At 30.9% G+C, this 14,915-nt stretch overlaps 1 protein-coding gene across 3 annotated transcripts in view; it reads left to right on the top strand.

Annotated features, from left to right (window-relative positions):
* The window catches only part of LOC142325654 (peroxisomal N(1)-acetyl-spermine/spermidine oxidase-like), a 169,881-nt gene that overhangs the window by 135,939 nt on the left and 19,027 nt on the right, over window positions 1–14,915 (top strand). For all 3 annotated transcript variants that reach the window (XM_075367681.1, XM_075367679.1, XM_075367680.1), the window contains one exon: window positions 8,789–8,937. In XM_075367681.1, the coding sequence (XP_075223796.1) occupies window positions 8,789–8,937 (149 nt within the window). The remainder of the gene's footprint in view (window positions 1–8,788; window positions 8,938–14,915) is intronic.

Genomic DNA, 14,915 nt, shown 5'->3' with positions numbered 1-14,915 from the left:
AGAAGAGACAGACTTATAGGCCACATACTAAGGCATCCTGGAATAGTCGCTTTAATATTGGAAGGACAGGTAGAAGGGAAAAAGTTGTGTAGGCAGGCCACGTTTGAAATATGTAAAACAAATTGTTAGGGATGTAGGATGTAGAGGGTATACTGAAATGAAACGACTAGCAATAGATAGGGAATCTTGGAGAGCTGCATCAAACCAGTCAAATGACTGAAGAGAAAAAAAAAAAACATAAATCTGTAAAAAAATAACTAAAAAAATTGGTATTTTTTAAGTTTTGTGATTTAAGGGGATATTTCAAAAAAGATTAGATTTAAATGAATTGTAAATAATCTGTGAAAAAAATATTTTATTCCAATGCTCCCAAGTCCAAAGAATCTATTTTTGTCAGATGGATAATTGTGTGTTATGTATGTGTGTATGTTGGCTTGTATTTAGAGTTGTAACTCTGGACCCGTTGACAGATTTTCTTCAGACTTGGTAGGTAGGTACTAATCGAGAGGAAACTGTATTAAATTTTTGCAAAATTGTAAAAGATGTGGGAATGTTTTGGCCGAAATAAAATTTCAAGTCTTTACCGGGGCACTTTAGCAAAAAAAATTTTCTTATAAAAGTTGAAGTTTTTTTATAGAGATCGCAAATTATCAACGTTTTTTTATTTAATATTCACCCCTTTCCACAAAAATTGATTATATATATTTCTTTTTTTAATATACTTTGCTTTAGAAAAGGAGTTGATGGGAGTTTCTTGCATCTATATTTTCTAAATGAATCAGATCAGATCAGTGTAAAAATTATTTGCCCTTCTTAACCTAATGGTTTGCGGTAGCAAAAAATATTTTTTTTTAATTAAAAAAAAATTAATTTATTTTAAATTTAAATTTATTTTCAAGTTACCCATTGCATTAAAATGTAAAAATTAAAATTTTTTGTTAGCCCTTACCTATAGCAGTTCTTGTAAAATAAAAATTTGTGAAAAATTGTCACCCTCTTCTTAGAAAATTAACTTTGTATATTTAGAATTGCGGCTGTATCTTTGTATTTTTAAACAATTTTAAAAATTTATTATCACCGGTTAGGGATTGTTTTCTTAAAATTGATTTTACCCAAATGCTTCTCTTGAGTATGAAAGCCCCTAAAATGAAAAAAAAAAAATGTTTTCGCGATTCAAATTTTTAATGCTCTGGGAAAATAAAAGTCACTAAGTTAACTTAATACCTCTCCTCTGCTGTGGAAGCTCATAAATTTAAAAAAGAAAATTTAATTTCAGGAAGAGTTGATACAAGTACGTAGGTGTATGCATCAGGAACAATTGATTGACGTATCATTCTGCATTCAGTCGCTTTACTCTAGTTTTTGTATATGTTGCAAAAGAACAAAAACAAAATAATAGTCCCATCGTTTAAGTTTCATTAAGTCCTCCCCAAGTATAAAAATAATCAGGTTTTTGTATTTATTTAATGAACTGTGTATCATAAAATGAAAAATAAATATTTTTTCATAAAAATGTGAAAAAAATGAATTCATACTTTTGGTTGTTGTTTTTAAATAAAAAGGAATTTTTTTGTCAGAAAGATAGAAATAGAGTGTAAAATGATCGAATTGAAAACACTTTCTTCAAAAATGAATCGCATTACTTGATCGGTGTAGCTGGGAAAGTTATTAAATTCATTGCTGGCCTTTTTTCTGATTGTAATAAATATGAGTACAAAAAAAGTTCATTACACTTATCATTGGTATTCCATTATACTGACAGTAAAATTTACTTATAGTTCTGTAGAGAGATTCAAAGTAATAAAAAAATAATAATTTTATACTATTAAAAGAATATGAAGCTTAGTGTTTTAGTTAATGAATATTGTACTCATATTTAAACACCATTTAGGAAGATCAATGGATGTAGTAAAGGGAAAGTGGGTATTCATAAAGAGTAAATAAATAAAAAAATTATAAATATTTATAGCTCATGGAGATAATGAAGTATGAACTTTTACTTCAATGTGGTTTGGAGTATTACTGATGCTGAAATATGTAAAAGAAAAAGAAATATTAAACTATGTATAAATAGAAAATAATAGAAATAGAAAAAAGGAAGAAACAAGAAGCTGAAAAACAGATTGGTTCAACCTTAGAAATGTAACGGGAAATAAGGCTACCCAGAAATTCATAGAAGAGGTATCTGGAGAAGCAAATTAAGAACCAGCATGACATATACAGGTGATTCAGATAGTGTTACTGGCACTTTTGAGCTCATTCTGTTAGTGAAAATAATTTTAAAATTCATTTAAACATGGGTTCAGAAACTCTCCATTAATGAGTTACGACTCGCAAAAGATTTCACCCTGATTCCTGGGCAAAGTGTGAAATAAAACCATATTAAAATTCTTGGAACCCAAATTAAGGGGTAAACTTGATGGATTTTTTTTGGCTTTTAACCTGAAAAAACCCCAAAAATTTCCAGAACTATACCTCCAGTAATTTTCTTAATATCTGACTTAAAACAGAAAATTTTGTCATCTAAAAATGTTTTTTATCTTTTTATCACAAAAAGTTTGTTAAAATTACTAATCAATATATAAAATTTATTATTAAAACTTTTAGAGAATTTAGTACTGAGAAAATCGATGTAAAAGAGCTCGATAAAAAATAAATACAAGTTCAAGAAATTTGATTTTATTCTGTAATATGAGCAATCAGCTCCTCGCGTGTGTAACATTTTCTCTTGTATACAATACTTCTCATCTAACCCGCGCGCAAAACTCTCATGGTGTTTGGTTCAGGTGATCTTGACAACCAGGAGTGTGGCCGCTGTAGCCGATCATTGTTTTAAAAATTGTTTATTTAAGTATGCCGATATGACATGTAAGAAGCGTGTGGAGGTGCACCATTGTGCTGAAAGTATCTTGATGCAAGTGGAACGTCTTCTAATAGCAGCAGCAATTGAGAAAAGTTACAGTGAGTACTAATGCTGGAAGTGAAAATAATTGTTCTACTAATTTTTTTAGGATTTGGAACTCTGTGGTTAGGAAAAAGTCTTTGATATTCTTCAGCAGCAGCAGTTACATTTCCATCACACATCTTCAAGTGTAATTCCACATTGGCATATTGCTCAGTTGTAAATAACATTGTAGTACGATGCCAATTAAAACAAACACACACACACACACTTAATTAAACTACACTGTACTGGCAATAATTCACAACAGTAACCCAGAACACGCAATGCACATGCGATGACACAACATAAAATGTATTGTTGGCTGGTTTTTTCTATGTTACCGACTTACAAAATCATAATTTCTCAAATTTTCAGTTTGATGCAAATTCGAGAAAGACACGTAAACTTAATTATAACATTAGTACTGTGTTTTTATTTTATTTTTTGTATGTTTTCACTTTGTAGGAAAGAACACATGCTATGTACAAGTAAACCCTTTTTTTAATTCGGTAAATATTAGTAATAAATTCAGATTTCTTGAACTTGAATTTTTTTATTGGGCTGTTTTACATCGATTTTCAGAATTAATCTCTCTACAAGTTTTGATAATAAATTTTACGCATTTATTAGTTATTAAATCAAGTGTTTGTATTAACATAAAAAGAGTGTGTTTTAAGGCAACAAATTGTGTTGTTTTACATTGGGTATTATGAAAACTACTGGAAATACGGTTCTAGAACCTGTTTTATTCAATTTGTCGTGTCAGAAACCATAAAACCCATAAAGTTTACCCTTAATTTGTGTTTGTAGAATTTCAGTAAGGTTTTATTTCACTCTTTGCCCAGGAATCGGGGTGAAATCTTTCACTAGCTGTAAGTCGCTAATGGAGTGCTTCTGGGTACATGTTTATAAAAACCTTTTTCATTATTTTCGCTAGAGGAATGAACTCAGAAAGTGCCGGTAACACTACAAGAATCTCTTTGTATATTAAATGTACATTAGTAAGACAAAGAAAAAATTTTTTATGGATTCATATGTCATCAAAGGTAAGAAATTTTTCATATAGAATTACTGTGATAGTTATGTTAAAATTATAAAAATATAGTGCTTGATTGTTTATGCAGTTATATATATGTACATTCTGCGCTAAACAAATACAGGAACCGTTAAGTTTTCAATCATTAAATGTAGTAAAATGAAATTTAGCTGATGCTTTTAGTAGTTTTTGTGACGCTTCACTTTAAAGGGCATAATAGCAAAAAATGTTAACATCGTCAAAAAACATCTTGCCAACATCTAGCCATAACCAAGATGTTGGCTATTTAATTTTTTTCACTACTAATTTAAAAAGTGGTCTGCAGTACCTCCTAAATAATAATTTCTGAACAGCAAAACACTAAAAAATATAAAATTTAGCAAATTATTTTACCTCAAAACTATATAATTTGTGATTTGAGACCTCTGCTTGGAACCTTGGGGGTGTGATGTCTTCTAGCAAAAAATAGATCATTTCAAGGGTACTTGCTAAATTTTATTTTTTGATTCAACTGCTGAAAAATTATTTAAATGTTTGCATATTCCCGTACCTTATTGACAGTTTATATATATTATCTTACTTCATACAACTGCTTAATTAAATTTAAATCTAAATTTTTAATTTTTTTTGATAATTTGGCTTTTTTAAAAAGTAAAATAATAGAAATTTGCTTTTACCTTTTAATTTTTTTACAAAAAAGCATTTTTAGTAGGAACCTTCATTAAAGCAATTTAAAACATAGTGTAGTGATTTTTTAAAGTATCTTTTTTCATGCATGCCTGCTTTACTTTACATGTTAATTATTTGGTGATTTTTTGTCAATTTAAATGGTATGTGCTAATTTTGTTGTGATTTTGTGTGCAGTGTGTTGTATGAATTAATACGCTGTTAAATTATGATCGCTTATATTATGAAGTTCTTAACATAGTGAGGTTTTAACATAACAACTTTTGAAGATTTTTATATGTAAATATTAGATTAAAAATAATGTGCAAAAAGTTAGAACGAAAGTAATGACAAAAAAAAATTACAAACCTTTTTGTTCACGGTTAAACCATAATTAATGTACATAGTAAATTCTGTACAGTACATAGAGATGTTACAACACCTTGCTGTAATTTCCAGTACTGTAGATATGTTTAATACACATGTGTGTAATGTTTCAAAATCCACGAACCAATAATTCTGGATAATTACAAAGATTGGCCACACACATCATGTGCAACCATCGAGGCTCTTGTGAAGTTGAAATTTAAACCTATTCCACACCATACTCCCTAGATTTGGTCTGCTATAATTTTCACTCCTTCACTTCTATTAAAAAGAGATATACCAGGTAAGTCAATTATTATCCGCAATGTAGTTATAAATATAATTGCAATACAAATAGGAAACTTACATGTAACATCATTTTTCAACATAGTCCCCTTGCATTTCAACGCGCTTGGTCCATCGTTGCACAAGCTTCCTGATGTCCTCATAGAAGAAGGTTTTCGGTTGAGCTGCGAGCCAGGAATGCACCGCTTTTTTCACTGTTTCGTCCGAGGTAAATCGACGGCCTCTTAATGCCCCTTTGAGTGGACCAAACAAGTGGTAGTCAGAAGAGGCAAGATCAGGACTATACGGAGGATGAGCCGGTATTTTAAAGTTGAGTTTCTGAAGCGTTTCAGCAGTGTGGGCAGCAGTATGTGGACGGGCATTGTTGTGCGACAACACAACACCTTTTGACAGCAGTCCTCGGCGTTTGCTTTGAATTGCAGGCTTCAGTTTGGCAGTAAGCATCGCATTGTTTATTGTCTTGCCCCTTTTCTCATAATGTTCCAGTACTGGGCCTTGTGAGTCCCAAAAAACCGTAAGGATGGTTGGGTCTTGAACTTTTTTTTGCAGGGTGAATTTCCATTCCATACTCTGCTGTTTACTTTCCGGCTCGTAATGATGGATCCGTGTTTCATCACCGGTGATGATTCTGTCTAAGAAAATGTCCCGTTTGTTACCGTAGCTATCCAATGGCAGTTGTCCAAGCGCGTTTGTTTATGCATCTGTGTAAGTTGTTTCGGGACCCATCTTGCACAGATTTTATGAAACCCAAGTCTGTTGTGGATGATTTTGTAGGTAGAACCGTACCTAATTTGCAGACGATGTGCCACTTTATCGATAGTTACCCGTCTGTCTAAAATAACCTTGTCATGTGCACGCTCAATGTTTTCTTCATTTGTGGTGGTAAATGGTCGTCTGGCTCCTTCGTCGTGTGTAACACTTGTGCGACCATTTTTGAATTTTTCAATCTATTCATAGACACTACGTTGTGGCAACACACTGTTCCCGTACTGTACCGGAAGTCATTGATGAATTTCGGTACCTGATACACCTTCGGACCACAAAAAACAGATCACTGAATGTTGTTCTTCTTTGGTGCAAACAAAAAACGGAGCGGCCATGCTTAACGGCAGGGCAGCGATAATGGAACTAACCTAGCAGCATCAAACCTGCAGAGACATAACAACAATTAAACCTCACATGCATCATCTATGCAACACAACAATACTACCGACATAAACAAAAATATAACTAAATTGCGGATAATAATCGACTTACCCTCGTATTAAGGAAGGACCACCAGCATTCTTCATTGAAATGAGAAAACCGGTTCACTGTTGAGAGAAATGTTTACAATAAATGTAGGTTTTTGTAGCTAATAAAATGTAATGTTTACCATATTTGTTTCATTTGAGATTTATGAAGGATTGTGTGTTACATTTCAGCCATCCACTGCAGAATTCTCGGTCTAATTTGAGAAAGGACTTATCTATACATCAGTTTCTACTTTTAAATAATGATGTAAACATTTTCTGAACAATTTATATAAACTGAAATTAAAAATGGCCTTTAACAGAAAAATTCTGTTAATGAGTTTTTAAACAACACTAATCAGATAAACTTGAATTTTCTGCATTCCTTGTTTAATGAGTACATAAATATTTACTATCAGTTACCATATAATTTGAAACTGTTATCTTATTATGAACAGATTTTATTTCCTCTCATCATACAGTTATTTCACTAATATAATCCATATAATTATTACTTCTTTGTCTTAATGTGGACTGTAGACACTTCAGTTTTTTAAAATTAATTTTATACTTTATAATACTGGTCTGATCAAAGATTTTTCATAGTTTTCCTTGAATACTAATAACAGAACACATGATGTATCTGGCTGACCATTATAATTTGCAGAATTGTGGACTGATGAATTGTCAAATGCTGCACACATGTGTATTCAACATGTCTATGGTGCTGTAAATTATTGCAAAATCTTTTAACGTCTCTACGCATTGCACAGAGTTTACTATATGTATATACATACATACACCAAATATATATATTTGGTTTCCCGATTCTGTACACATATTTGGAACTCCATAACACTGCAAGAAAATTTTTTTTTCAGAGGGTTGTGTTTTTAATTTTTTGTGGCAAACCATAGTGTTGGTATTAAATGCTCTAATACTTTTCTTTTGGGTTGTCACGATAAATCAGAGTTTTGTCTCTCATCGCAATATTGAAAAAGGAAATCTCCCTCGTCACAATAAACTTTCAGAAGCTGTTTAAAATATTCTTTTCATTGTTTGCTCTTTCTTGAGTTTGTGTGATGTCTACCAAAAACAGATTTTATGGTATCCCAGTTGTACAATAACGGGTCAACTTGTCTACTTGTTCTTTCGATATGCCTATCTGGGTGGCAATGCATTATCGTGCGATGCAAAGTTTATTTTAAATCTACTCATCAACTTCCTTTCGGTGCTTCTTATCAGCCACAGAAACAGTTGACCGCTGCAAGGTTCATCCTCGATACTCATTTTCCAGCTTCTGATGCGCAAAATGTTATCGCCCCTATGATGAATAGTACTACCGTTCACTATTTTCACAGTTAAAAATTTAAACATCGCATGTAGTTTTACATTAATATAGCAGGCATCCTTAATTCCATATCAATGGCTGCCGACTGAAAATACAAGGTAATGATTTATAAAATTTTAGTAGTAGGTGAATGAAATTACAAAAAAAACCACTGTCATTTTGAGCAACATTTTGTTCTCCCATTACATTCCATAGCGCATTACATTTCAGCTGTCTCTTGTATTAACACAAAAGTAGTTCCGTTGTCTGATTTTATACAATGGATATTATTATTTTTTAACGAGTGATTTTTTTTTAGCAAAGATTGTACTTTCATAATGTTAACATTTTTAATTTAATAAATATTGGTCATTTTGTACCAGCATTAAACAAAGATCTAGCAGCCAACTTTTGTACACCGATAACTAGTTCTTGTTTTTTGAAGTAGTCTTAAGATATGATATTACATGTTAAACAGCGGTATATCTCAATTTAATAAATATTTTCTAACTACGGTAAGGTTGGCAATTGACTTAGATGCTTTAAAATTTTATAATAATTAACAAATTAGTTTATTATGTATGCTTTTAACGCTAATGAAGACTTGTAGAATAAAATTTACTTAGAATCTTGTAAACTACTATCTCTCCATCTTAATTACTTTAATTTGTACCTATTGATTAGTAGTGGAAAGGGTGTTGAGTATATAATAAATCTCAGTTATTATAGTCGTATAGTCTATTAGATATTTAATTTTTTTTTTTTTTTTTTAGTGAAAAAACGTTTTATGTAAGTTTACAAATGTCAAGTTGTTATTAACTATGAATTACAGAGTTAAGTGAGACCAAACAATTGATTGTTTGTTACATAGATATTTTAGTTTTTGTTTTATGCACTTACTGTCGTAGGGTCTCAACACTAGCTGGGGAAATAAGTACAGTGTCATCATCTTTGTCATCTGAGTATACAGTGATTATAGTCGGAGCAGGTGTAGCTGGTCTTGGGGCTTGTAAAACATTAATTGATGCCGGTGTGACTAATGTTTTGTTGCTAGAAGGTGAGCAGTTTGTAAATTAAGCTAACCAGTGTACTTGTGTCATCAACTGAAAATTTATTACCGATGATGATTACAGTAAGACAAAAAAAATGCACATTTTTAACTTTATCCGATAAAAAATTTTACGTAATTAAAATTGTTTGTCTATAAATGTGTGGTTTATTCATGTGTCTGGATGTGATGTTAATTGCTTTATTTGCTTCATATATATATATATATATATATATATATATATATGTATATAGTTGTTGAATGTTATATATGTGGAATTTTTTTTTTGTGAAACATGTTAAGATATTCTGTGAAACTGCAAGAAATGAAAGTTGAATTCAGTTATTAAATATACTATCGTTATCTGGCTGACAAATATTAGATGTGCTCTTTTATAAATCATCTTCTTTTTCTTCTTAAGGTTGGTGATCAACAGGACTATCTGTAAATCTGTTAACCACAGCTTTAAAAAGGTCCCTTGATGAGCAGATCCTTTAAATTCTGAAGCCACAATATATATCATTTGTCTACTCTACTTTAATCCAAACTTTACCGTGAATAAATAAATTATATGTAATAAATGATATTTTTGTCATCTCATAACACGACCTAAATACGACAATTACCTTGCTTTTAACTTGGTGACCGATTCCATTCCCTTGTCAAGTCTACACAAAACCTCTCTTAATTTTTAATCTTATCAAAATACGATATAAATCATCTAATCGGTTGTAAAAGGTCACCTTTTAGAACAATTTAATATTCTTTCGATATTTTCAAAGCCGATAGTTAAACGTTATTTGTCGCCTATAAAATTTAACCGAAGTTAGTAATTTATCCGTTGTCAAAAAGTTAATAAGTACGGGATGTTATTTCTAAAGTAAAGACCGTTTCATTGTAAAAAAATGTATTCTGAAAACTTTATAAATATTTTTTATCTTTCTTAAACTATATACCTTATACTATTTCTTTATATAATCGCCACGCGAATTAAGACATCTATCGTAGCGATACTCACCTTCAATTTGCCCTCGTCGTATTCTTCTGCCGCCAGTCCAAAAAAATTAGCCACTCGTTCTTTAAGTTCATCGTCACCCGCAAATCGTTTGCCGCTCAAAAATTCTTTAAATTAACCAAACAAATGGTAATCAGAAGGAGCTAAGTTTGGACTGTCCGGTGGATGATCGTAAATTTTCCGTCCAAATCACATTTCGGACCGCAACATGGGGACGTGCATTATCGCATTATCTTGAATGGCGTGCTGTTGTAACTTACGTAGAGTTTCGCAGAAGGCTTCTGCATTTGTAGTCGTTCCACGCGGCATGAAATCGATCCCAAAAGACTGCGGTCGTCAGTTTGCATCCGAATGACTGTGGCTTGGTCTATGTCGGTCTGGTTGGTGATCGAGGATGACGCCATTCACTTGACTGCCGTTTTCTCTCTGGCGTGTAATACAAAATCCACGTTTCATCGCCGGTAACGATCGAATTAAGAAATTCATCGTCTTTTCCTGTGTAGCGCATCAGAAATTCCAAAGCAGATCCCATTCGGTTTTTTTTTTTGTGACGTTCCGTTAAAACGAGCGACATCCGACGTGCACAAACCTTTCTGAAGCCTAAATGGTTGTGAACAGTGCGACCGATAACAGCTCTTGAAATATCAGGAAAAACAAGAGCCAGGTCAGAAATCGTTGAGCGACGATCTTTTCTGCTTTTGTCATCGACGCGTTTCAACAAGTCCTCGGTGATTATCGAGGGCCACCCTGAACGTTCTTCATTTTACAGATTAATTCTGTTATTTCTAAACTTTTCGCACGATTCACACTTTCATTCGTTACATTATCACCGTACACAGCAACTAACTGCCCGTGAATTTTAGCCGGCTTAACGCTTTGATGGTTTAAAAAACGTATGACCCCACGTATTTTCACAGTCGGCGGCAACGTCGATTTTCCTATTCGTTTTATAACGTAATAACTCACACGTAATCAAAGGTATTACAACGCGACAACTTGCAGACGACAATGCAGTGTGTAGATTACTACCGTGGCTATGAACGACACGGGTTCGCCAACCTTAAGGAGAGAAATTTCCCAGCGGTCTTTACTTTTAGATATCCCTAGTACTAAGTACTGTGGTTTGAAAGAAAATAATTATTTTTGTCTAATTAATGCAGTATTAGTTGTTATCAGTATAACCAACTCGGTAACTACCAAACTCACTATTTCACGGACGTATGAGTTTGGTAATTTATGAGTTTATTTTCGTTTCTAATTTTATAAATATAACAATTTCTTTTTCTATTACATACGTTTTGGCCATTAATTATTTGTAAAATATTACTTATTATTTTCAGTATATGCAATAGTACGTGTATTGTTTATAAATGTTTTGCTTTTCTATAGGTTATTAACAATATTTTTAAACATTCTTTATTTCTCATTAAATCTAATTTAAAAATATTAATAGCTAATTTGCATGTGTCAGACCGAAGGAAAATTAGTCTGTTTTCAAAGAGAGGTAGAGAATTCTTATTAATATTTAGAAAATGTTTCTGATTATGTTTTTGTGACAAAATTTAATTACCGATCGAGAATACATTGAAAAGTAAAAAATTGTTCTCAAAGGTCGGGCCTTATATAACTGATTCGAATTAAGAAAATACGAGTATAGAACGTATGAAGAATGTTTATATTTTTTTAAATATTCAAATTGAACTAAAAACTATTAAAAAATTATTGCAACCAAACAAAATCATTTATAATCTTTTCTTATATTCACCACCAACTTCAATAAGTTCTTCATGTTGTTTCACCTGCTAATTTTTTATCTTCAAGAAATATTTTTGTGTATATAGGTAATATACTAGTTGAAAGCAAAGCATTTATAGGCGAGGGGGTATTGTTCTGCCTGTACACATACATTTGGCCCATAAATCTCTTAAATTAGCATGTGAATGTCTGCAGCAGAATCGTCTTTATCGATCAAGAATCAAATTACAGATTTAACTTCATAATTGTCGGTAAAATTTGCTTTAGCAATTGTAAATTAATCATGCAAGCATCTAATTATAGTACAACAGCTCTGGTATAACCAACAGGTGAATTCTAAACAATGCAAATAACTATCCGTATCCTAAATTCATTTCTTAGAAAAAGGCACCTTTGTAGATGAAATGGATAGTAATCTCTCTTGTCTTAGCCCATTGCTTCATCAAGTAGACTAATTTATATGGATTTAAACATAATTTGTAAACTCTTTAAGAGCAATGTATTAGTACATTATTTGTTAATTTTTTTTAAGAATTCATAGTAACATAAAGTCAAGTCATATATGATTTTATTTTATTAGTTCGTCTTCTAATGAAGCGGTCTATTACCGATTGAGTAGAGATCTTTTGCAAATAGAATTAAAAATTTGTTGTTTTTAAAGGAATTTGAACTAGTTGTTAAGCAAAAATATCATATTAACATCTCACCTCTGTAACTTATTTGATAGAACAAATGACAAGATGGCTGGATTTGATTACCAAATTTGGTTTGCTATTTTTTATTAGTCAACATTAAATCTTACTGTTTTTACATGAGTGTAAGTTTACAAAGGAATATGTATTTTAAAATTTGAAGTAGTATTAACAATGCTGTTTTAAAGGTTCTATTTCAATGATAATTGTGTTTAAAACAGAGAGTTACTTTTATTAATGTAGTGGTTTTTAAGTGACTATTTTAACAGTGTAATTTGCTGTGCAAAATCATTTGTGAAAAAATGTATGGAATTGTATAAATATATGTATGAAACACAATGAATTTTACTTGATAATATTTTATTTCCATTTATTATTCTATTACTTCTGTTATTTAAAGGAAGTAAAATAAGTTCTAAATTCCTGTGCACAGTGGTTTTTAATAAATTGATTTTTGAAGATGGCTAAATTACATCATCTTAGTTAGATTATTTCTTTAGATAGTTAATACGCAGTCAAAGACATTCATATGTGCTGTCTTAGTTACAACATGTATAAATCTATTAGACTATCCTTAATCTACAGTTGTAATACCACAAACTCATACATAAAACATGTCATGAAAGACTTATCGACACCATGTTGTGCCGCTGTGAGAAAGTGTTGTTATATTGAACAACAGTGACATCGGTCAAAGAATATCCACAGTCTTTTTTAAATTTGGGAAAAGTGAATCTCAACTCTGCAGCCGATGATGAAAGTATATGGAAATACATGTTTATCATATGAACACTTATCCAGCTGGTTTGCATCACTCAAGCGATAGGAAAACCCTTGAAAGTAAAGCAAGTTTCTGGATATCTATCTTCTGTTTGTACTAAGGAACTCATTACTATATCTAGAGAATGAATTCAAAAATATCATCGACTATAAGAATGATTTCAGATGACAGAGACGATGCATCAAAATCTTAGTGGAAAATTTGGATAAGAAGTCTTTAAAATGAATATAATAGTTCAATAATTACTTGACTTAAAGAGTTTGCTAAGAATTGTGACAAACACTAGACACATATAAGGTTTTTTTTGTTTACTTAAGATGAGGATACAAAATGATTAACATTATTTTTCCTTATTATGAGATGAGGGTTATAGTGTATTTGGAACATTTACTTCATTGTTACTCAGCGAGTTGTGCTTTAAAATATCAATTTCAAGCATTTATAAATACTATTTGTTAGAAAAATGTTATAATTTGAATTAAGTTTTGGTGATTTTGTTTAATTACAACAAATTTTTAGTTAAAAAATAGTAAAATGTTACTATGTAACACATACTATGTAACATGTTTACTATGTATTTAGTAAAATAAAAACAAAAAATGAAATATTGAATTTGAGAGACTAAATAGAAATATTTTTCTGTGATACATTTGATTCAGGTTTTTGGAGCAATTTTGGATAAGTTTCTATGTTTATGAGAACAAATCGTTTTCAGAAAACAAGTTATTTAACAAGGGTTAAATCAACAGGTTATATTTAGATTAATTATGATCGAACAGCTGATTAAATGTGTTACCACAAGGTTGCTAACTTGATTCTCAAACAGTTTCATTGGTATTGAATGACCTTTTTTTTCTCTACATCAATTTGTCTCGTTAATTATTGAAGATGCCATGTGTGTATGCATTTTTAGACCAGAAATTCTTACTTTATGTGCAAATGAGATGCCATTCAATTCAGAAATAAAAAGCTTAGACAATAAATAATAGTAAATGCAGTAAATAGTAATTAGCTAAATTTTGACGTATATAAAATGGAATCCATCAGTAATTCTAATATCTCTTGGATTAGATTTAAAATTTTTCATATTTCTTAGATAGCTGAAAAATATGAATTCAGGATAGTTATTCCTAAAGAGGTCTTCAGGAAAATTAAGGAAAAACTAGTTTGATAAATGATCTGTAAGAAATTAAATAAACCAGAATAATTAAATTTTGAACGTTTTTTTCACATGTCCCTTAAAGACAAATAGAAATGTAATTTGTATTAAAAAGGTTATTTACTTCATATTAAGAAATTACCATTAAGTAAATTCATCAACGCTAATGAATTAATTACTTTACTTACTGGTTAATAGAATTTAACTTTTATTCTCTTAACCTAATTTAGTGATTAGTAACAAAGATATTAAAAAAAAGAGATGCATTGATTAATTTATGGGATGAATTAGTAAAATAAATACATTATTACACATGCCAGTCAATTGGTATAATTGTCAGCGTACTGGTTTCTAATTCATATGAATCTGGATTTGATTTATGGCAAGAGTCTAGTTTTTTAATATTTCATTTCATTACAAAAAAATACAGATAAACTGAAAAAGATTCCAATCTCGCATTCAGTTTCTAAATTGAGTGAAGTATAACTTTTGATTTCTTTTGTAGTTTGTCTAATGGGATTTGACTAGTACAACTAACATAACATTGTCTTTTTTGTTTGTATGTCTCACTTTGCTTAGACTTAA

The sequence above is a fragment of the Lycorma delicatula genome, chromosome 5 (assembly GCF_047948215.1).
Source record: "Lycorma delicatula isolate Av1 chromosome 5, ASM4794821v1, whole genome shotgun sequence".
Taxonomy (NCBI): domain Eukaryota; kingdom Metazoa; phylum Arthropoda; class Insecta; order Hemiptera; family Fulgoridae; genus Lycorma; species Lycorma delicatula.
Note: the sequence above shows the minus strand (reverse complement) of the source record. Positions and strands in the feature narration are given on the sequence as shown.